Below are 21,375 nucleotides of genomic sequence, written 5' to 3'. Positions count from 1 at the left end.
AACCCTGCAAGTCCCCCCCCCCCCCCCCAGCCCTATGTTTCCTGTCTGTCGCACTATCAAAATAAAGGCCAGAAATGCACAAAAATCCCTTAAAAAAGAGAAGAGGAAACCATCAGAGACATCACTCACACACACACACACACACACACACACACACACTGCTCGAGGTTCTGACAGAACGTTACATAATGTTACAACAACACACACACACACACACACACACACCTCCTCTGTATCTGTAACCAGCAGCAGGACGACATGAAGGAACCATGAAACACAAACAGCAGCGCTCAGTATAAAAACACACACTCGCACTCATCAGGGTGTGTTACTGACACACACACACACACACACACACACACACACACACACTTATTCTTACCTGGTTCCTTTATCTCCCATCCTGATGACGCCGACGAGCCGACAGCAGCCGGACGGAGAGATAATGGAGGAGGAGGAGGAGGAGGAGGTAGAGGAGGATGGAGGGATGCCGTCACCGTGGAAACTGAGGGGAGGATGTCTCTCTCTCTCTCTCTCTCAGGAAGTCGTCGTCATACCGTCAGATTCTCCTCAGCACAAGAACAAACCTCCATCTGAGCTCCGATCCACCTGAGCGACTGACTGAATCCACCACTCTGCTCCTCCTCTTCAACTCACCCTCCTCCCTCCTTCTCTACCTCCCTCACTGCCTCTCTCTCTCTCTCCTCTCTCTCTCTCTCTCTCCCTGCTGTCAGACTCATTAGCAGTACAATGTGTTAAAAAATGAAACACCCAGAGGACAGATTTTATTTCTGCCTGTGACATTAACATCAAGCTCACAGCTGGACTCTGACCTCCGTCATCCCTCCATCTGTTCGTCTGTCCGTCCTTGAGGAAATAAATAGAAACATTCATTTACATTTTACCTCGAAATGTCACAAATTCTCCAAACATCAGACGTCAACCTGCCTCAAAAAGCAGAAGAAAACCTGCAGAGGGAAACAGACCAGAGTTTAACACAGCTGTATGGAAGATTTATAGTGCCAAAATATTTGGAACATTACTGAAATCAAATAAAATCAGTTTCACAAAAAAAGCCTTTACCTCCAAGTCTGAGGCTGTGGTTCTGACTGGAAACAGTAATGTTTCTCTCGGGCTGGGGGGGAGTTTCTGTCCCAAGTGAAGGAGGTTAAGGATCTCAGGGCCTCAGGGTTGGATTTACCAGTATCTACGGTCCAACCCTCTCCTGTAGTCATGAGCTTTGCAGCAGGGCAACGTAAATATGGCGGCCACCAACATTTTGTGCACCACCGACCAGTGTCACGTAAAGCAGGTTCACACTACAAGATAACCAGTCCGAGTCTCCTGATCGGAGTCCTCAGGTCTGATTATCTGATGGTTGTAAAGATGATCTTGTCAGATTCTCCTGTGGTGTGAGGTGTGTTCAGACTGATCTTACCCTCCCTGATCTGCTCTGAAGACGATCGATAAATATTAAACATGATCAATATTTCCGATCAGAAATCGTGTGTTGGGGGGGGGGGATTCACTAAATACATTTTTGTTCTTTCTGTGCAGCCTGGTACCAGTCCGTGGCCCAATAGTTGGGGACCGTTGACACAAATGGCTGTTTTTAGCCCTGAGTTGTGTCTGCAGGATCCAGTAACATCCACGAAGACTGAATACAAACATCCAGACTCTCAGACTGTGTTCTCGGGAAGGCCATGAGTCCTGAAGTCTGTCCAAATCCACAAAGTTTCCAAGGGACTTCAGGTGGACTTTGTATGACTTTCAGAGGGTTTGCTAGCTCATTAAATGACCCATAATCCATGGCAAAACCATGTCAAGGTCATTTTATGAACAGAACAACATGATGAGGCTGAATAATTAGGATTTTTTTCTGTTGTACTGGCAAAAGGTCCAGAGGGTGGAGGTTTGGATTCAGCCTGCGAAACAAAATCCAGGGTGATCAGGATTGTGCTGTTGATCCTGGTCCTGGTCTCTGTGGTGGATCAGTTTCTGAGGGTCGGCGGTGGGTCAGGTCAGAGGCAGCAGCTGTTTCCTGTTTCCTCATTAATGACCTCAGCATGAAACAGCCTCCAGCGCCGAAGCTTCTCTTCCTCATCATCATCATCACCACCATCATCGCTTTATTTTTAAAACTCGCAGACGAGACTTCAACAGTTCGTCACGAGAAAAACGCCCCGAGATCAGAGACGAGCGAGGAGACAACAGGACAAAGGACAGACGTTAGAAGAGATAGAGTTTATTAGAAAGTTACAGCAGCAGAGGAAAAACAGAACAGAGAAAGTCAGAGTCAGATATTTTCTATCAAACTGTCTTTTTTTGCTGTGAAGGAAGCGAAAGGAAACTCAATCACAGCCACATGAAGCTGTCTGATTTATCAAATTGTTTTCATATGAGACTGACCTGTGGTACTTTTACTTCAGTAAAGTAACTGATTACTTCTTCCACCACTGAAAGTCACACAGTAACACAGACACACTAACAGATGGAGGCAGTGGTATTCCAGCAGCTCCTGGTTAAATCCCTGTTTTTCTCTATGGAGTCTGGTAGAGATATATAGAGATGTTTCTGGTTAAACTAAAAGGATCTGACTCTTTAATAAAAAGCTCTGTCTCTGTAGGAATTCTGTCATCATGTTGTCAGACACAGAATAACAATCTGAGTCTGTCAGAGACAAAAACAAGAACTGTAGTGGACGGACTCTGACGTGGACGACCATCCATTGGATTACACTGCAGCAGCTGTTCACTGTTGTTGATCAATACTGCACCGATTCCAAATATTTCTGTCCCTGTCAATCATTTATACCCAAAAACATGTAAAATAAGAGCCAGGTTCAAAGTTAGAGAGTTATTCTTTGATGTTTTCATTGAACCTGAGTTTATACATTGATCCAGATTCACTGGGTTCAGTGGAAACCACAGTCTGATCAGAAATGTCTGAATGAAACTGAATATCTGGACAAAATCTTAAAACAGGTTTTATTTCATATTTCTTATTGATTTTTTCATGATGTTGTGGCTCTCAGGTTTTATTTATTTACTTAATTTTATAATTTAATTAACTCTATTTGTGCATCATTATAGTGGTACTTCCGTACAAATATAAACACCTTTAACAATGAATTATTTGTGTTGCTTCCATCAGACAAACTGCATGTTTCCCTTTTTTTTCTTTTTTTATTTTATTCAGGCTGTTTACTCAGTTATTAAATTCCTATCTCTTCCTCAGTTTTCTTTAGGACAAACGAAGACACTTTGTTTTTCTGATTTTGGTTGTACATTAAGGCCAAAGAGAGTAAATAAATAAAGACAAAGAACAGAATGTTTCCCTTTCACCATCAGGAGCCTCAGACCTGAAGATAAATAAAAACAACAGAAACATGTTGATAAAAATGATCAATAAATCAATAAATCAGACGACTGTAAACATTGATATTTAACGTTTTTAAAGTGACGCTCAGCTCGTCTCTCAGGTGAGAAGGCAGCGACGTGATTTGTTCAGAAAATGAACAGAAGCTCTGAAGAGGAAACGTCGACACTTTAACTGAACGACAGAGTCTGAGTTTGACACCGATGAAATCAGCTGCTCTGGATGTTTCAGCAGCTGATCTAACAGGATGTAAATCTCTCTGTGTGTGCTCAGACTCCATCACAGCCTCCGGCCGTCGACTTTTCTCTTTGAAGCCGCTGACTTCACTCTTCAAAGCTGAGAGGCCAAACAGAGGATTAATGCAGACGCCTTTTAAATGTAAATCCAGCGCAGAGAGCTGCAGGAAACTCCTCACTCTGACTCCTCGGTGTCAGGATACAGATCCAAACTCTTTGATTTGTTCCTCGGGTTGTTTCTGAACAACTGTTTTCTCTTACACTGAAACCTGTTCAGTCTGAACATTTGAGGCAGATCAATAAAACCCAGTGGGGATGATGAGGCTCAGAATTATTTACCAAGTGACATTTACACCGATCAACATTAAACCACTGACGGGTGAAGTGAATAACACTGATAATCTGGTTAGAATCCATGTTCTGCTGGGAAACCTCGGCTCCTTCATTCATTGGATTTTACTTTGACACCTAAACACTGTTGTTGACCCCCCCCCCCCCCCCATGGCAACAGGGTCCTCCCCCAGCAGGAAGACAAACCCACTACACCACCAAGCCTGCTCAAAAATGTCTTGAGCAACAAGAGTCCAAGGTGTTGACCTGGACTCCAAACTCCCCAGATCCCAATCAGATCCAGCATCTGTGGGATGATCCAGAACAAGCCAGATCCATGGAGACCACCCACCCCACACCACAGAGGACCCAAAGGATCCACAGGACAACCCCAGAGGTCAAGGGGGACCTACAGGTGGTTTTAATGTTCTGGCTGATCGGTGTATATCACACAATAATTCCTCAAAAAATGATGAACTAATCATTAAACATGACCCAGTCCTGGATGAGCAGACCGGACGGGACTGAATGGATCGTCTGAATTTGACAAGAAGACTGGAGATTTTTACATAAATGTTTTATAACTAATGTTACATCAACATTTAAAACCTTTGTGAAGGAAACTTTAGGCATTTCAAAAGCCTGTCTGAAGAGAGCAACCTGACTCTGAATCAGTTTGTAAAGCAGCTGTCCATCATCCTCTGATCAACAAGTTCTTCATGAAACCTTAGTCTACCTGCTTCATCTGGACAAACCCTGCAGCTCTGTGACAATCATGTTCTTCGATTTCTTCTCTAACAAAACTCTGCTCGACTTGATGGACAGACCACAGACCTCTTCACACTCTACACCTCAGACTGTCCACACAACTCTGATGGGGAGTCCACATCTGAAACCTTTGATCCACCTCAAGTCCAACCTCCTCAGACTCAGCTGTCTGAGCCAAACTGTCTTCATCAGGTTGATATCAAAAATGAACCGGACAGAAAGTCAGCTCCATGGGTGGACTGAGACCTGGAGTAGTATACGGGAAAAAAAATATTTTCATTGACTGATTCACTGATTTTATTTCTTTGCACAAGTTTTCAGATGACTCTGTAGTTGTGGGGTGTCTCAGCAGTGGACTGGAGACCTGGTGGACCTCTTTGCTGTGGGAGTAATCACCTGTTCCTGTCACCAAGACCAAGGAGATGGTGGTGGATTTCAGAAGAACCAGGACAACAACAAACCCTGTTTCTGTTCTTGGAGAGAAGGTGGACGGACAAGAATGTAAAGTCAACAGCTGACTGGACTGGAAGGCGAAGTTCCAGTCCCTGTTTAGGTGCAAAATGTTTCACTGCAGTCTGATGGGCTCTGACTGGTCCCTGAATGCATCATAAATATTCAGACCTGCTTGTCTTTTTGTCTGGACGTCGGTCACACGCAGGATTAAACCAGCAACTGACATCCCCCACTCTTGTTTCAGTACCCGAATACCCCACGCTAATTTTAGTCCCTGAACACCACACACTTTAACACCAAAAACAAAAACCTGGATGTGAGGTCGTCTGCACCTCCTAAAAAAATAACATACAACAACAACAACAACATACTTACAACACAGAAAAATAAAACATGTAAACTAAAATCAGCCTGTTGTTTTAGGTTTGTACAAAATGTCCACAGAGACATGCTGTAAATGTTAGACGAGGTTTTCCCTTTGTTAATGAATGTTTGTGTTTTCCCTCAGTAATCTTCCTGTGTTGTGGTAAAGAAAAATGCATCAAGCAGGAAGTTCTGTCCCTTTTGTCCAATCAACAAATAGCTTTTAAAAAAATCCCAAATGTTCCCTGCAACAGCTCTGTGATCAGTGTTGTGAGTGGTGTTGCCGTGACAACGTGACCTCCTCGTGGATTGGCCGGTTCAGATGTCGCTCCAGAGGACGGCCCGCCTACTCTTGTCCACGCTGACGACGTATTCGCCGGACAGAGACCAGGACACGGCGCTGATGGACGAACTAAAGAGAGAGAGGGATTATTAAAGGAACAGTACAACATTTAGCATCTCATCATTCACAGAATAAAACTATTGTTATACCTGTGTTTGTCAGGGAGGCGGGTCTCCAGGTTGTTGGTCGAGGCGTTCCAGACGTAAACGGTTCCGTCTGCTGATCCAGCCGCCAGAAAACAACCGTCTGGACTGAAGAGAAAGAACGTCCAAAAAAAAGTTATTAACTTTCTACACCACTAATGTGCTTATGTTTCTCTTCACTTCCTGCAGCTCCTTCACAATAAAAGCCTCCAGCCAACAGAAATCTGCAGTTACTTTTACTTCAATATATTCAATATATTAAGATTTACTGTGACAGGTCCCGGTCTGGTCTCTGTCACTGACAGGATTCACATGAATCCACAGGTAGACAGGTGAACACACCTGCCTGCCTTTCTGTTAATAGTCATATTAATAAATCAGGTCAAAAGATTTTGGCCTATTACAAAAAACAACATCTGAGTCTGAATTCAGGGAATGCTTGAGTCCGAGTCCAAGTCATGAGTCCTGCAAACCAGGACTTGAGTTGGTGAATTACAGTGAAACAGTGAAGCTGAATACAATACAACAAAGTTTCAAATAATAAATTCATATTTATTTGGTTTCAGTGGATCTCTGCTTATAAACTCAACAGCTGTATAATCACAGGTACAAACCACCTGTTCTGTGTCAGGGGTTCGAACCTGTGAGTTTGATCACGGGTAATGTTCCAGCTGAGCAGAGTTAGAAGCCTCGTCGGTTCTGTGTAGAACCTGAGAGAGAACCCAGCAGGGAACGCAGACTGTGTGTGTGTTTGTGCAGAAACAGGTTGATGTATTTAATGTCTCTGTCACAGAGATGAACACACACACAGCATCCTGGTCCTGCTGTCGTCATGGAAACTGCAGAACATGAACCAGGCAGCATCTCTCTCTCTCTCTCTCTCTCCGTCCATCCTCCTCTATTTTTATCTCTCTGTTTTCTGCTGGAATGTTCTGATCATAAACTGAGACGATTAAATACACAGAAACTCTCTGCTCCTCTAGTCAGTTAGTGTTTAAATGAACATGAACCTGGACCACTAAACCAGATCACCTCAGTTTTTATCTCTGACAGACTCAGACTGTTCTTCTCAGAGTCTGACAACATTATGACAGGATTCCTACAGAGACAGAGCTTTTTATTAAAGAGGAAGATCCAGAAACATCTCTATATATCAGTACCAGACTCCATTGACAAAAACAGGGATTTAACCAGGAGCTGCTGGAATACCACTGCCTCCATCTGTTAGTGTGTGTGTGTTAAGAACTCACCTGATCACAGCCTTGGTGCTGTCGCTGCCACATTTAAACCCCTCAGCTCTGATGGAGACACAGACACAGTCAGTCCCTTCACCACAACAACCACAACAACAACAACAACCACAACAACAACCACATCAACCACAACAACAACCACAACAACCACAACAACAACCACAACAACAACCACAACAACAACCACAACCACAACAACCACAACAAAAACAACCACACCAACCACAACAACAACAACAACAACCACAACAACAACCACAACAACAACCACAACAACCACAGCAACCACAACAACAACCACAACAACAACCACAACCACACACAACACAACAACAACCACAACCACACACCAACAACAACAACAACACAACAACCACAACAACCAACCACAACAACAACCAACAACAACAACAACCACAACAACCACAACAACCAACAACCACACAACAACAACAACAACAACACACAACCAACAACAACCACACCACAACCCACACCAACAACAACACAACAACCACAACAACCAACCACAACACAACAACAACACAACCAACCAACCACAACAACCAACAACCACAACCAACCACACACCACACCACAACAACAACACAACCACAACCACACCACAACAACACAACAACACAACCACAACAACAACACAACAACCACAACCACAACAACACAACAACAACCAACCAAACCACAACAACAACCACAACAAAACAACCACACAACCACAACAACACAACAACAACAACCACAACAACAACCACAACAACCACAACAACAACAAACAAAAACAACCACAACCAACAGCAACAACAACCACAACAACAACCACAACCACCACCAACAACAACCACAACAACAACAACCACACAACAACCACAACAACCACCAACCACAACAACAACCACAACCACAACAAAACAACCACACCAACCACAACAACAACCACAACCACAACAAAAACAACCACACCAACCACAACAACAACAACCACACCAACCACAACAACAACCACAACCACAACAAAAACAACCACACCAACCACAACAACAACAACCACAACAACAGCCACAACCACAACAAAAACAACCACACCAACCACAACAACAACAACCACAACAACAACCACAACAACTACAACAACCACAACAACCACAGCAACCACACAACCACACAACCACAACAACCACAGCAACCACAACAACAACCACAACAACCACAACAACAACAAACTTCATCAGACTCTTATGTTTTCTACCTGAAACACATGCGGTCGTTGCTCCGCCTCCTCAGGTCGACCAGCTGGAGGCAGTCGTCACGGCAGCAGCTGAGCAGCTGACGGTGGTCGGCGCTGAGGTCCAGCGAGGTGACTTTACCCTGAGCAGGAAGCTCCTGAACGCAGCTCACTGCCCTGAACGCAACACAACACTTCAATTAACTTTATTAACAACTTTATTCGTCTGATGAGTTTTTCATTCACAGAAAAGTTAATAAAGGTGTCTCAGGTTAATACCTGAACCTTCACCTATTAAACCACATAAAAATATCCAGAGCTTTCAGCTTAGATGTGAACTGACCAATCAACAGGCAGATGATGATGTCACCTGTTGATTTTATTGATTTTAGATCAGAATTTATGATCAAACCTCTGTAAATAAATAAAAAGCCTCATTAGGATGATATTATTCAACTCTGACCAATCACAGCCCAGTGAACGATGTCACTGTCCAATCAGGGGAAGGGAGGGTGGATGGTGGAGTGTGACTCTGACTCTGTGGAGATGGGGGAGGTCGTGCTGTGGCTGAGCTGTTGCTAGGTAACAGAGGAAGACGAGGAGTCACCGTGGAGATGGAGGGAGGATGAATGAGAGGTGTCAGGTGGTTTAAATTAAAGCCGTCAGTCACAGAGACGACTCTACTGTTTCTACTGCTTCTACTGTTTCTACTGTTTCTACTGCTTCTACTGCTTCTTCTGAGACAGTAACCTGCAGTGGAGTCTGAATAGAAAACAGAGTCGACTGATGAGCTGTTTCTACTGTTCATGACTCTACTGAAAGAAACTGACAGAAGCTCGATGTCAGACCTGATGATGAAGTGGTGAATGATAAACGTGGTGAAGGAAGTTCAGTTGGACAGAGTGAGTGAGTGAGTGAGTGATTAATGAAGTGGTGAAGCAGTGGAGTTAAATGTTGAAGTGGTGAAAGTGTATGAGTGAACATCAGTAAATGAATGTGTAGCAGAGAAATGACTGGGTGATGACAGGGTGAGGTGATGACAGGGTGAGGTGCTACCTGGTGTCCCAGACCCTGATCTTGGAGTCGAAGTGTCCACTGATGATACAGTTCTCAGAACAGACCAGGTCGCTGCAGTACGACGCCACTTCAACTACCTGCACACCTGCACACACAGGTCCACACCTCAGTGAACACTCACCAACCAGGTATTGATCAGGTATTGGTGATTGATCAGTGTGACTCACAGGCAGCTCTCTGCAGGTCCCACAGTCTGATGGTTCTGTCTGCACTTCCTGTCACCACCTGATGAGGTAAACTGCTGAACCGTGCTGCTGTGACCTTCCTGATGTGACCTGTCAGAGTCAGCTGAGACAGACAGGTGAGACAGGTGAGACACTGAGAGACAGGAGAGACACAGACAGGTTAGACACTGAGAGACAGGTGAGACAGGTGAGACAGGTGAGACACAGGACACAGGACCTTCCAGTCAGAAGAATAAGTCCAAAAGTAGTTGTTGTCAAAACTGACCTGTCTCTCAGTGAGACACAGACATGTGAGACAGGTGAGACACTGAGATCAATCAGAGAAGTCGTCATGGTTACCTTGGGAACAGAGTCGTCCAGTCGCCACAACAAAGCCGATTTATCGTAAGACGCCGCGAGGATCCTCAGACCCTGAAGACAAACAAATCAAACATCAGACTGGTCCTTTAATAACCAACACCTGAGGCGCAGGGTTTACTCACCGTGGGGTCGAACTCGATGCAGGTGATACCCTCGGTGCTGCCGTCCAGAGTCGCTCTGTGGGTCAGTGAGCCTGGTGACATCATCAGTGAGGTCACAACACCTCATCATTTAAATGGATACAGGTAATAAAGTGAGCAGAGGTGAGTTTACCTGCTCGGACCTCCCACAGTTTGATGACCCGGTCCGTTCCTCCGGTCGCCAACAGGTCTGAACTGGAACTGAACCGCACCGCGTTAATGCCCTGCTCATGGGCGTCCTGAGAAAGAGACAGACAGGTGACACAGGTGAGATACAGACAGGTGAGACAGGTGTGAATCCTTCAACTCCCTCCTCATAAAAAAACATGATTTGAACAGTTTGCCTGCCTCATCCTTCACATCATGTTTCCTGTCTCACACCTGTGAACCCTGAACAGGTGTGTGTGTTCTTCACCTGGATACAGGTGAGTCCTCGTGGTCGAGAATCATCGAATCAACGGAAACAAACAACCTGGAATCAGTATCAGCTGCTTCATCCTCGACTTAATACTGATGTAAAAACACAAGAGGAACTTTGAACCACACAGTTCTGAGAGGTTCAGGTTCTCAGAGGAACCGGGTCAAAGGTCATGAGGTTCCAGGTTCCAGCTGAGGAGGAGACTGAGGGAACATGGAGGTGACGTAAAAACACGACCTGCTGCTGCTTTACACAGAGGCATGATGGGTAATGAGAGGGAGACAGAGGAGGTCTTTGTCAAACACAGAGGAACACTGTCTCTTCACATCCTGCAGTTCTCATCTCCACCACAGGGGGCGACAGACGTTTCCTGAACTAACAGAGATCAGTGTGTTTTACCAGGACGTGCAGGGCTCTGGCCGGGACTCTGGCTGACAGACAGATTCCAACAGGACACGTCAGGTCCTCCTCCAGGCTGCAGACCGAGTGGCCACGCCTCTTCCTGCTGACATCACACACACAGGTAGACACGTTATTTTTAAAGTCACGTGTCTAAACACTGAAATAAAAACGGGACGTGAAGACTCACTCAAACAGCTCTCTGATGGAGGAGAGGATCCTCGGGGACGTGGCCGACGCCGATCTGAAAACAAGAAAACAGAAAACTAAACTGGTGACCAAACATTCCCGAGTTCACTGACCTGAGTTTAAATAATGAGTCTGGTCGGACCTGAAGAGTCTGGTGTGTCTCTGCTCTGTGGACTCCTGGTCCTGGTTCTCGTTCTTTGGGGACGTGGATCTGGAGGTCGGAGCGCTGGAGGAGCTGAGAGTCAAACAGCCAGAGATTAAACGACCACAGTAAGAGCCCAGACCTGTAAACATGAACCAACTTCACACTGAACCAACAAATCATGTACTGAAACACCAGGTGCATCATACCTGTCTATGGTGACCTTTGACCTGGCAGCCGTCTGTAGCTCCTTCTGCAGGTTCGCTTCACGAGCTCTGATGGAAACAAAGAAATGAGACGTTAACGTCACAACACGAGAACAACTTTCAGGTGTGATGAACAGGTGTGTTCAGGTGTGTTCAGGTACCTGGACCTGCGCTCGTTGCGGCTGTTCATGCGGGCGGCAGCCTGCTGTTTCAGGTGGATCATGTCCTCCACCAGGTGTCCTCCTCTGACCTTCTCCTCCCTGAGTCTTGTCTCCGCCCCCCTCTGTCGCTCCAGCAGGGCGTCGTACTCCGTCTTCAGCGCCCCGTTCTCCCCCTGAACCCGCTCCACCCGCTCCTGCAGCTCCCGATGGGAATCAAACGCACCCGCCAGCCGACACTCCTCCTCCGCCAGCCTGAGAAACCAGAGACTGTGAGGTGACAGGTGACAGGTGAGCTGACAGGTGAGCAGGTTCAGGTATGTGACTCACCTGGCATGCTGCTCCTCCAGAACACATTCCTTGATCTTGATCTGCTGCTGCAGCTCCACCACCTGATAGGCCAGCTACAACACAACAGAAGAAGAGAGAGGAGGACTGAGAGGAGTTTGTGACATCACATGATGCAGTGATGATGTCACCAGGTGTGACTCAGGTGCTGGTGTTAGTGTCTCTCACCTCTCCTGTAGTTTTCTTCAGCTGGCTGTTCTGGTGGAGCAGAGCGGAGATGGAGCTGCTGCTGTCAGGGGAGGGACGCCTCGATACACAAAACAAACACACCCGACAGCATCATCACATGTTCACACCGACTCTGAACTGTGTGTGTGTGTGTATGTACAGGTGAGTTACCTGAGGGAGCAGCTCAGGATTCCTTTGGCCAGACTTGTTTTCTCCAGCAGCTGAGTGTCTGCAAACAAAACAGGAAACAGGTCCAGACCAAGATCCAGACCAAGATCCAGACCAAGATCCTGGTCCTTGTCCACGCCCTGGTCCTGGTCCTGGTTTCTACCTGTGCTGACCCTTGGCTAACATTAGCTACAGCTCTAAGTGATGAAAATTAAAGTAAAAATAACTGGTGTCCATTCACAGCCACAGAGAGAACCTTGCACCAAACTCCATTCAAAATCAGACGATTTTAAGATTCCTGCCTGGTTTCTCATCTTTTAATCTAAAGTCTCTTAAATTTTTGCAGAACAGGGAAATAAAATTGGTTCTCTGAGGGTTTGTGGTTCTGTGATGATCCACCAGCATCACGTTCTCTGACACCATCAGTATCAGAGCAGATGATGAAGCAGCAGCAGCAGACCTGTGATTGGTCGTCACATATGAGTCACCTCTCAGAGGAAGTGGAACAAACATGAGGTTTATTTTCTGACCATTTCCTGTCCAAGAACGGCAACAAAATAAAGGAACTTGTTTACTGTGAACAGATGCTAAAGTCAGAACGTTCATCTGAAAACTAAAGCTGGAGTTACAGTCGATCCAAGTTTCACTGTGTTTTAACAGGTGTGTAATCAGGTAGTGCGTCTCTCAACCAAACTCCATTCAAAAAATACAGTTTTTCACTGGACGGTGATTTCAGTGTTGAACTTGATCTCAGCCTTGTGAACAAAAACTATAAAATAAAAGAGTTTTTGAACAGAGTTTGGTTCAGAGACCTGGTTATGAGTCCAATGGAATAAAGTAGAATAAGGTCTACTGCAGACAGGACTCCTGTACAGTAGGATTTATAGACTTGAGCCAAACTTCAGAGCAGCTGAATCTCAGGCTTGTGATTAGAAATTATAAACTAAAATGACATTTTTTAATGACCTTTGGTTTTAACAACAACAACAACTTTACAGGAGCTTCCTGAGATATGTTTGGAAAATATCACATATAAACTAAACCCAGCTCATCTGGATTTAGTTAATTTTCATAGTTTGCAACAGTCCTAATGTAAATACAACTTTCTGGACTTGAGTCTTTAACAGATTATAAACCAGGCAGAATGTCTCTGAACCAAACTCTATTCACAAAACCTCTGCTTTTTTGTTATCTTAAAACTGAGCCTTGATTTCTGTTTATTCAATTTGGCTCAACTTAAACTGAAGAACTCGTTTTTCTAGGTGTGACACCAGGTAGCATCTGTCTGAACCAAACTCCATTTAAATATCTGTTTTCTGCATATAGTATATAGTAGTTTACATATCTACTTCTTAACAGCATTAACTGTGTCTTTTATTGTATTTATGCAACTCAGGATGTTTCTCAACCAAACTCCACTAAGAAAATATCACTTTATTGTTTTGACTTGGTGAAAAGGTGAAAAGTGAAACAAAAACCTCATCTCTAATCACCAACAGCTGTTAAATAATGTGAGGCTTTTTTAAATGGAGTTTGGCTCATTGAAAAATACTTTACAGGAGCCCGATAAACTTCGTTTTTGTTATTAACTCTTTTACCAGGTAGGTAACCAGGAAGAATTTCTCTGCACCAAACTCCATTCAAAAAATCTCGGTTTTTAGCAGCCGTTGTAACTTCACAGCTGACACCTAATGATAACTCAGTCTCACCCCTGTTGAACAGGCTGATTTTTAAATGGAGTTTGGTTCAGAAAACTGAACGTTCCGGGACCTCTGTCTGTAAATCTGGACCACACTGGGCGTCAACTAAACCCGGTCCAGCTGCAGCTCAGATAAAACTTGTGGGTCTTACAGAAGCGGATCAGGTCCTGGAACATGGCGTGCTGGCTCAGGTCTCGGTGCTTCAGCTGCCGGACGATGTGTCTCTTCCAGGTCTCCGCCGACCTGCCGGATCCCCCCGGAGGCAGGACCGGGCCTCTCGGGTCTGACCCTCCGGCTGAATCTGTCGTGATTCTCCGGGAGGTGACAGCGGCCATGATGCCCCACAGCCCCGGCCGCTTCACGCCGAGTCCACGCCGACAGACGCTCCCAGCCCGGCCTGATGTTACAGACGGCTCTGGGTCGAGGATCTGGCTCCTCGAACCGCCGCCATGTCAGAGTCTCCTCACTCCTGATGTTGTTGTTGTTTGTTTTCTGAGGTTTGTTTGTTTGTTGTTTTACTTTCTTCTCCTCTGATTCGTCACTCTGACGGGGGCGGGGCGGAGGCTGGTGGCTCGTGCTGCCAGCTGCCGGGTGTCTCAGCCAACCTCCGCCCGCTCGCGCGTTTCCTGATCTGACTTAAGGAGGAAAAAACAAACGCACCCCACGGGACACCTGGAAACGTCATTAAAACTAACTTTCTGTGTTTTTTTGGTTTGTTTTAGACTGAAAAATAACGATTTTTTGTTTTGTTTCAGTTTGTGTGTCAGTTCGGTGTAACTGATACAATAATTTAATTCAAAATAAAATCAAAAAAATAAATCCTAAAACTTAAGTTAAATATTTATCATATCTCCATATTAATTAATTAGTCATTGAAAAAAATCACACATTTAAAATAATTGCTGGCATTTTGTGATAACAAAGTTTATGGAAAACCATTTCCAACAAAATAAAATTACTTTTCAAAACTGAAGATATGATTTATTTCAATTATATTTTTCATTTTGTTATACTTTGTGATATTTGATATATCTTATAAAACATCATGTTGTTTTATTGTTTTATCCTGACATTTTCAAGACATCAAAAAAAATGTTAAACAATAAATTTAAGTATATTTTCTATATTTTTTTCCAGAAGCAAAAGCCACTGAAATTTTATATTTGTTTTACATTAGATTATTTCATGAGTTTTCTCTTTTTGTTTTTAGTTAGCCGTATTTTTTTGTGTGTAGGTTTTGTGAATATTTGGTGAGTCACTTTTTAAGTGTTGGTTGTTAATCATATGATCTTTGACCGATGCCTCAGTGTTGAAGAGTTCCTATGTTGTTTTCTCTTCTTCTCTGTTCAGCTAAAAATGAAAACAAATTAAGCCTGAAATAAAAAACAGTAAATTCTGAAACATTAAACATTTATTAAGAAACATAAAACTACAGTTTATGTACAAACAGTGATCGTGAGTTAAAACACAAATAAAATGTAAGGTGCTTTAAATTTAATACTGATGTTTAGAAAATCTGTCAGTCGTTGATGAATGAGCAGCAGCAGTCTGTCACTCAGGCTGAGGTCAAAGTCAGTTTTGTCCTCTTTCAGCCTCCGTACCATCTGGTCTTGGATCAGATTCGGTTCAGTTTGTTCTGGGTCATCTGAACCAGCATCTCAGAGTATTTCTCCAGCAGTGACATCGTCCCGTCATCCTCCAGGTGACCAGAGGGGGCGCCGCTGCTCTGTCCGTCTTTCTGCAGGACTACCTGCATCTCAGAGTAAACAAAATCAAACGCCTCCTGCAGGACGGACGACATCTGAAGACGCCGCTCTGCAACGCCGGGCGACACACCGAGCTACAAGAGGGAGAAATAAAAACAACAGATAAAAAAATCTGACTGAAAGTACAAAGTCATAATGTTACGATAATGAGGGTGAAATAATTTGAAAAGAAAATCATAATATTTTGAGATATTTGTAAAGTTCTGAAAAAACATCGCAAAATTACAAGAAAAATCTAAATACACTAAGAAAAGTCAGAATATTTAAAGAAACAAAAAAACTGAGATTTCCAGAGGGAAGTCTTGAAAATAAAATAGAAATATTTTGAGCATAGAATCAAAATATATTGACATAAAATCATAAATTGTGAAGAAAAAGCAAAATTTTATTTATATATATATATATATATATAAAATAAAATGTAACATTTGAGAAATCATTGAAAACATTTCAAATATTATAATATTTCCTTAAAATATTACATTTTAAGGAAAAAAATTAAAGAGAATGTTTTTATATTAGGAGAGAAAATGAGTTTTAGTTACAGTTACAGTTACAGTTACAGTCAGTACTGAACCTGTTGGTAGAGGTGTATGGCTCGTCTCGCCGTCTGTCTCAGCTCGTTGGCGACCTGCTGACACTGCTGCAGGCTGCACGACTCCTCGACATCACCTGATCCTGAAACAACAAACAGCCTGATGATTCACTCTAAACACAGGTGGAGTCTGACCACAGGGTGGCGCTGCAGGAGACTTACAATGTTACCGACTATGAGATAGACAGGAAGTTACCTGTCTGAGGCGGGACAGGGCAGGAGGAAGATGTGGGTGAATCAGATGAAGATGAATCGGCTCCGACAGTTTGTTCAGAAACATCATCTGTCGACACTGACGACAGTAAATATTAAAACAGAATTTATGAATTTATTCAGCATAAAGTTTTAATATTTTGAGAAAAAAGGAAATTTTAAAGAAAATAACACCTTTCGAGTTTTGGATAAAAGTTCTTAAAGACCTGTCTTACCTCGATCAGTCTGGATTCTGGTCTCAGCTCCTTTGACTCCACCCCCCTGCCCGGAGGCAGTGGTGATGTCAGAGACAATGGCAGATGTGATGATGTCAGAAATGGTGATGTCACAGGTGGTGGGCGTGGCTGTGGGTGTGATGGAGGGGGCGGGGCTCAAGATTAGTGTTTGGTTTTGATTCGTTGGCGTTGCCTCTGAGCTGCTGACGCTCCACCTCTCGACTCCACCCTGTGACGTCACTTCAGTGGGTGTGGCCAACACCTGAGGGCTCGCCACAGGTACAGGATGCTGAGACTCCTGAGACAACACAGCGACACTGACGACGAGAAACATGAAAACAGCATGAAACAGGAAGTTAAACAGTAGTAGGCCTTTTTTGTACAAATTCTACATTTTATAAAAATATTACAACTTTTTTTGTAAAAATATTAACTTTCACATTTTTTGTTCAGTATTGAAAATTTTGTTCAAACTATTTTGACTTTATATTTTGAATGTAGTGATTTTTGAATAAAACATTATGTGAACCTACTGAGACTTCAGTCTTCAGTATCAGGATTTTTAAAATATTACTACTTCATTATAAAAATATTCTTATGTCAAAATACTGCAGCTGTATTTTCAAATGATTAACATTTCCTAACATATAAAGTTTTGTCTCCCAATTTTTACATTATTTTCTAAATATTTGTTAATATTTTTTAATAAAAATATATAAATAAAAACTGGGACCAGATGTTACCTTGTGATCTGGTCTTGATGGGGGTCAGGTTTGGGGCTGTGTGGGTCCAGACCTGCAGACAGTAGGGAAGCAGGAGGCTGGGGGTCTGAGGAGGAAAAGTTTTCCTTCTCCTCCTGGGTGGAGATGGTGGAGGAGGTGGGGGGGTCCTGGCTGACTTTGGCCCTGGAGCTGGCTGTGGTTCCTAAGTATCCAAGCCGTGGCGCCCCCTGCTGGACTCCAGACATCAGGCTGCTGTTGTGGGCCATCAGAGTCCTGGAGGTGACGTCTGATTGGTCAAAGAGGAGGAGAATCAGAAACTGAACACTCAGGTGAGTGAGCTTTACCCAGATTGATCCGACTGTGACCTGGTGGTCAAAGGTCACCTGAGCTCTGCTCAAATGGGATTATCAATCACAGATTAATCATCAATTAATGTGATCAGATTGACGACACAGAAACAGCTTTGTTCAGGGTTCCCACTCTTTTGTATGACAAACAGCGATCAAACCATCTGCTAATGTGTTTGTTTTAAAAGATGCTAACGTTAGCTCGGCTTGTTTTCAGGCAGAGGGGACATTTAAGCCATTTCACAAAATGATCAGAGGAATAACTGTGCTCCATCTTTTTCTAAAAACATTACATTTATCTTCATATTTTTTCTTTAACGTTGCACATTTTTTCTGCTCTGAGTCTGTTTTTAATACAAACGTATTCAAACACGTTCAAGAAAAAAGCCAGGATGGACTTCAGTGCTGAACAAATTAAAAACCGCTGGAAAGCTTCTGGTAGCCTTGTAGTTGATTCTAAGCCAAAGGAAAGCAGGAGAATTACCAGATTTTTAAAAAATGTTTTATCTTATTTTCCATGACTGGAAGATTGGTCCAGGTTTTCCAGGTCTTCCAGGAGATGTGGGAACCCTGTTGTTGTAATCATCATCATCCCCCCAAACCGTAACCCAATCACTGATCGATTACTTCAGTGATTTTTCCTGTGAAAACTGAAGACGTCACTCTGACGGAGAGACTGACAGTTTACAGACATATGATTCATCGTTTGATCACAGTAATCAATAGATTAATTGATGATGTATGCTGGTAGTTCATTACAGCGTTTAAATGTAACCCCAGTCCTCGTTTATGTTCTGGATTTTCCACCAACATCCCTCCATGATATTCAAGGATTTCCAGGACCAGCAGGAACCCAGACTCTGCTGGTCTGAGATTGACCCTGAGGAGCTGAATTTAATCACCAACGTCAACACCAGGTGAGTTTTACCCAGAGAACGACACCAAACACCTGAGTGTCCACACACACACAAACAGACCTCCCAGCGTCTCTCTGCACTGGACGACCACCACAGTGTGTCGGCGGCGGCGTGTTGGGCGGTGAAGGGGCTGATGGGATATCATACAGGAAGCTCTTCTATGGACGACAGACCGGCTGCTTCTCACTGTGGTCACACACACACACACACACACACACACTCCTGTCTCTGCTGTTTATCATTTTAAAGCAGTGATTTAAAGGAACAGTCCAACATTTAGGACTGGTGGAGTCCCTCAGGGAAGCGTCCCGGAGCCACTGAACTTCCCATTATACATTAGTATTAGAGTACTGCAGGTACAGTACTGTGTTGGTGGTGCATTATTCTGTTACTCTGTACACATGTGACTCTGTACTATGGATGGATTTTCAATGAATCATTATTTTTTATACTGAAAATGGCCGACAGCAGAAAACAGACTGCTACAGGAAGTGTGCACGATGAGTCCTCTGATGTGTTGACTCTGTGCTCGACTCAGAACTTTGTCAGTCGACTCAGATTTGGGATTTGTCCAGAGTGAGGATCAATAGTTACTGAGTTAATGTTAGCGGCCTCAACCGGGCATGACCGCTGTCTCCACTTCCTGTGACCGTTACTTCAAATTAAAAGCCCTCTGTAGAGTCCTGTAATTACAACTTCATAGCTTCATGGCAGGGACATTTTCCTGCTGCTACAAACTGCAAACAGCAGAAACTCTGCACACATGAAGCTGGCGTGTCGGGCTGACTCTGTCCGTCTGTTTGAACCAGTAGCTTCATCAAGTCTCTGCCGCCATCACAGATTCAGTCATTTAAAGACCAGGTCTGATTGTAGTTTACAGGCCTGTTGCAGCCTCCTGCAGCTCTGTGTGCGAACTGAGAGGCAGGAAAAAAACAGGTCGTACAGGACGATGACGTGTTCCAGTCAGAAACACATCTGCATCTAAAGGATGAAACAAACTGAACTGAAACCAAACGTTTTGTTTAACAGGCCTGAGGTGAGTGTGTGGAAACCACAGAGAAAGTTTGTGAGAGTTTCAGAGGAATCTGATGCTGCAGGTTTAGAAGATCAGTCTGAACATTATCTGATCTGAACAAGTCTGAACTGTTTCCTGCTGAGTCACAAACTGAAGCAGAAGTTGAACCAGTCCTGCTGCTCAGACCAGTTTCAGACTTTAAACCTCCAACTTCACAGCTGACTGGACAGTTTATTACAGAGCTGAGGTGATTAGATAATCAACTGATTAATCAATCATGAGATGATTTGGTTTATGAATGATTAACTTTTGAGACCAAACATCGTTTTCATCTGGTTGATCACTGTTGACCAGTCTGAACAGTTTCTGTTTTTTATGGTGAAACTTGACACAGCAAACTGTGTTGTTGTCTTTAAGTTCATGCAGCCGTTTGGAAAAAGTCTGAGATTAATGTTCTTCTATTTGTAGAAACTCAAACATTGACAATAATAAGTAATATTACTCTTCCTACCAGTAATGGCAGAGGACGCCATGTTTGTAGTTCTTCTGACATCAAGTTTGGTAAATCAGGTGTTTGAATCCGACCTGTTCATGCATTAAAATCATTTGGAGCTTGTAATTTCCTACTTTCCAACGTGCCGTGAACGCACCACAATCACACCTGCTGGACGTGGCGACTTCCTGTTTACAGCTGCGTTTAAATTAGTTCTGCTCGTCCACACAGAGGAAACGTCTGTGACTCACCTCCGACAGCGCTGCTGTTTTCTCTCTGAGTCGACTCTGATCCGATGTCGACGCTTGACTCCAGGTTCACCTGGAAACAAAGATTTAACCACAGCTTTCAGGTGTGTCTCAGGTGAAGTTTCAGGTGTGTCTCAGGTGTGTCTCAGGTGTCTTCATACCACCGGTGTTGCTGACGTTGCTCTCCTCTGAGATCCTGGTTGGGATGGAGACCAGAGGCGGAGCTCGACTCGGCCACGCCCTGAAGACACGGCAGAAAACAAACAGTCATCGCCATGACAACAACGACCAGACAAACTCTGACCTATAACCTCCCTCCAGGTCAAAGGTCGCGGCCTCGGCTCCGGGCACCGACCTGATTCTGTCCTGGAAGCGGGACAGGAAGCGGGTGGAGATGCTGAGTCGAGGGTTCAGGAAGTGTTTTCTCCTCCGGAGGCTGCAGGTTCCTCAGGTCAGTGTCGAACTTCTCTGAAAGGTCAAGGTCACAAACAGCAGATTATTTTAATTACCAATTAACCTGTCGATACCTTCTAAATGAATCAGTTTCAACCACTGATTGATTATCAAAATGATTACTGATTAACGCTTTGATCAAAATGATCGATCACTGCAGCTTTAAGAGAGAAAAAAGACGGATAGTAAAAGTAGTAGCTGTTGGATGATTATTATTATTATT

The 21,375-nt window shown here is 43.9% G+C and overlaps 2 protein-coding genes across 3 annotated transcripts; both read right to left on the bottom strand.

The window, feature by feature from the left end:
- Positions 1 to 2,225: 2,225 nt before the first annotated feature.
- On the bottom strand, positions 2,226 to 14,865 carry LOC108874432 (protein Atg16l2). 2 transcript variants are annotated; one of them, XM_018662882.2, is made up of 18 exons: positions 14,320 to 14,865; positions 12,472 to 12,529; positions 12,301 to 12,379; positions 12,115 to 12,188; positions 11,788 to 12,039; positions 11,630 to 11,695; positions 11,421 to 11,513; positions 11,280 to 11,333; positions 11,090 to 11,192; positions 10,406 to 10,511; positions 10,255 to 10,325; positions 10,112 to 10,183; positions 9,755 to 9,875; positions 9,567 to 9,672; positions 8,535 to 8,687; positions 7,265 to 7,312; positions 6,021 to 6,122; positions 2,226 to 5,940 (listed from the first exon to the last, which is right to left on the bottom strand). In XM_018662882.2, the coding sequence occupies exons 1-18, from the start codon at positions 14,501 to 14,503 to the stop codon at positions 5,847 to 5,849; spliced, it is 1,836 nt and encodes a 611-aa protein (XP_018518398.1). In that variant the 5' UTR covers positions 14,504 to 14,865; the 3' UTR covers positions 2,226 to 5,846. The 2 variants fall into 2 exon arrangements, with proteins under 2 accessions (XP_018518398.1, XP_018518397.1); XM_018662881.2 differs by having other exon boundaries at positions 11,090 to 11,195; positions 14,320 to 14,863.
- Positions 14,866 to 15,561: 696 nt separating this feature from the next.
- Positions 15,562 to 20,797, bottom strand: LOC108874431 (putative uncharacterized protein DDB_G0290521). Its single transcript, XM_018662879.2, has 6 exons — positions 20,703 to 20,797; positions 17,701 to 17,965; positions 16,958 to 17,274; positions 16,726 to 16,821; positions 16,512 to 16,612; positions 15,562 to 16,008 (listed from the first exon to the last, which is right to left on the bottom strand). Exons 2-6 carry the CDS (start codon positions 17,943 to 17,945, stop codon positions 15,784 to 15,786), a joined length of 984 nt encoding a protein of 327 aa, XP_018518395.1. The 5' UTR covers positions 17,946 to 17,965; positions 20,703 to 20,797; the 3' UTR covers positions 15,562 to 15,783.
- Between the last annotated feature and the right edge of the window lie 578 nt (positions 20,798 to 21,375).

Source organism: Lates calcarifer, unplaced genomic scaffold (assembly GCF_001640805.2).
Source record: "Lates calcarifer isolate ASB-BC8 unplaced genomic scaffold, TLL_Latcal_v3 _unitig_5389_quiver_2718, whole genome shotgun sequence".
Lineage (NCBI taxonomy): Eukaryota > Metazoa > Chordata > Actinopteri > Centropomidae > Lates > Lates calcarifer.
Note: the sequence above shows the minus strand (reverse complement) of the source record. Positions and strands in the feature narration are given on the sequence as shown.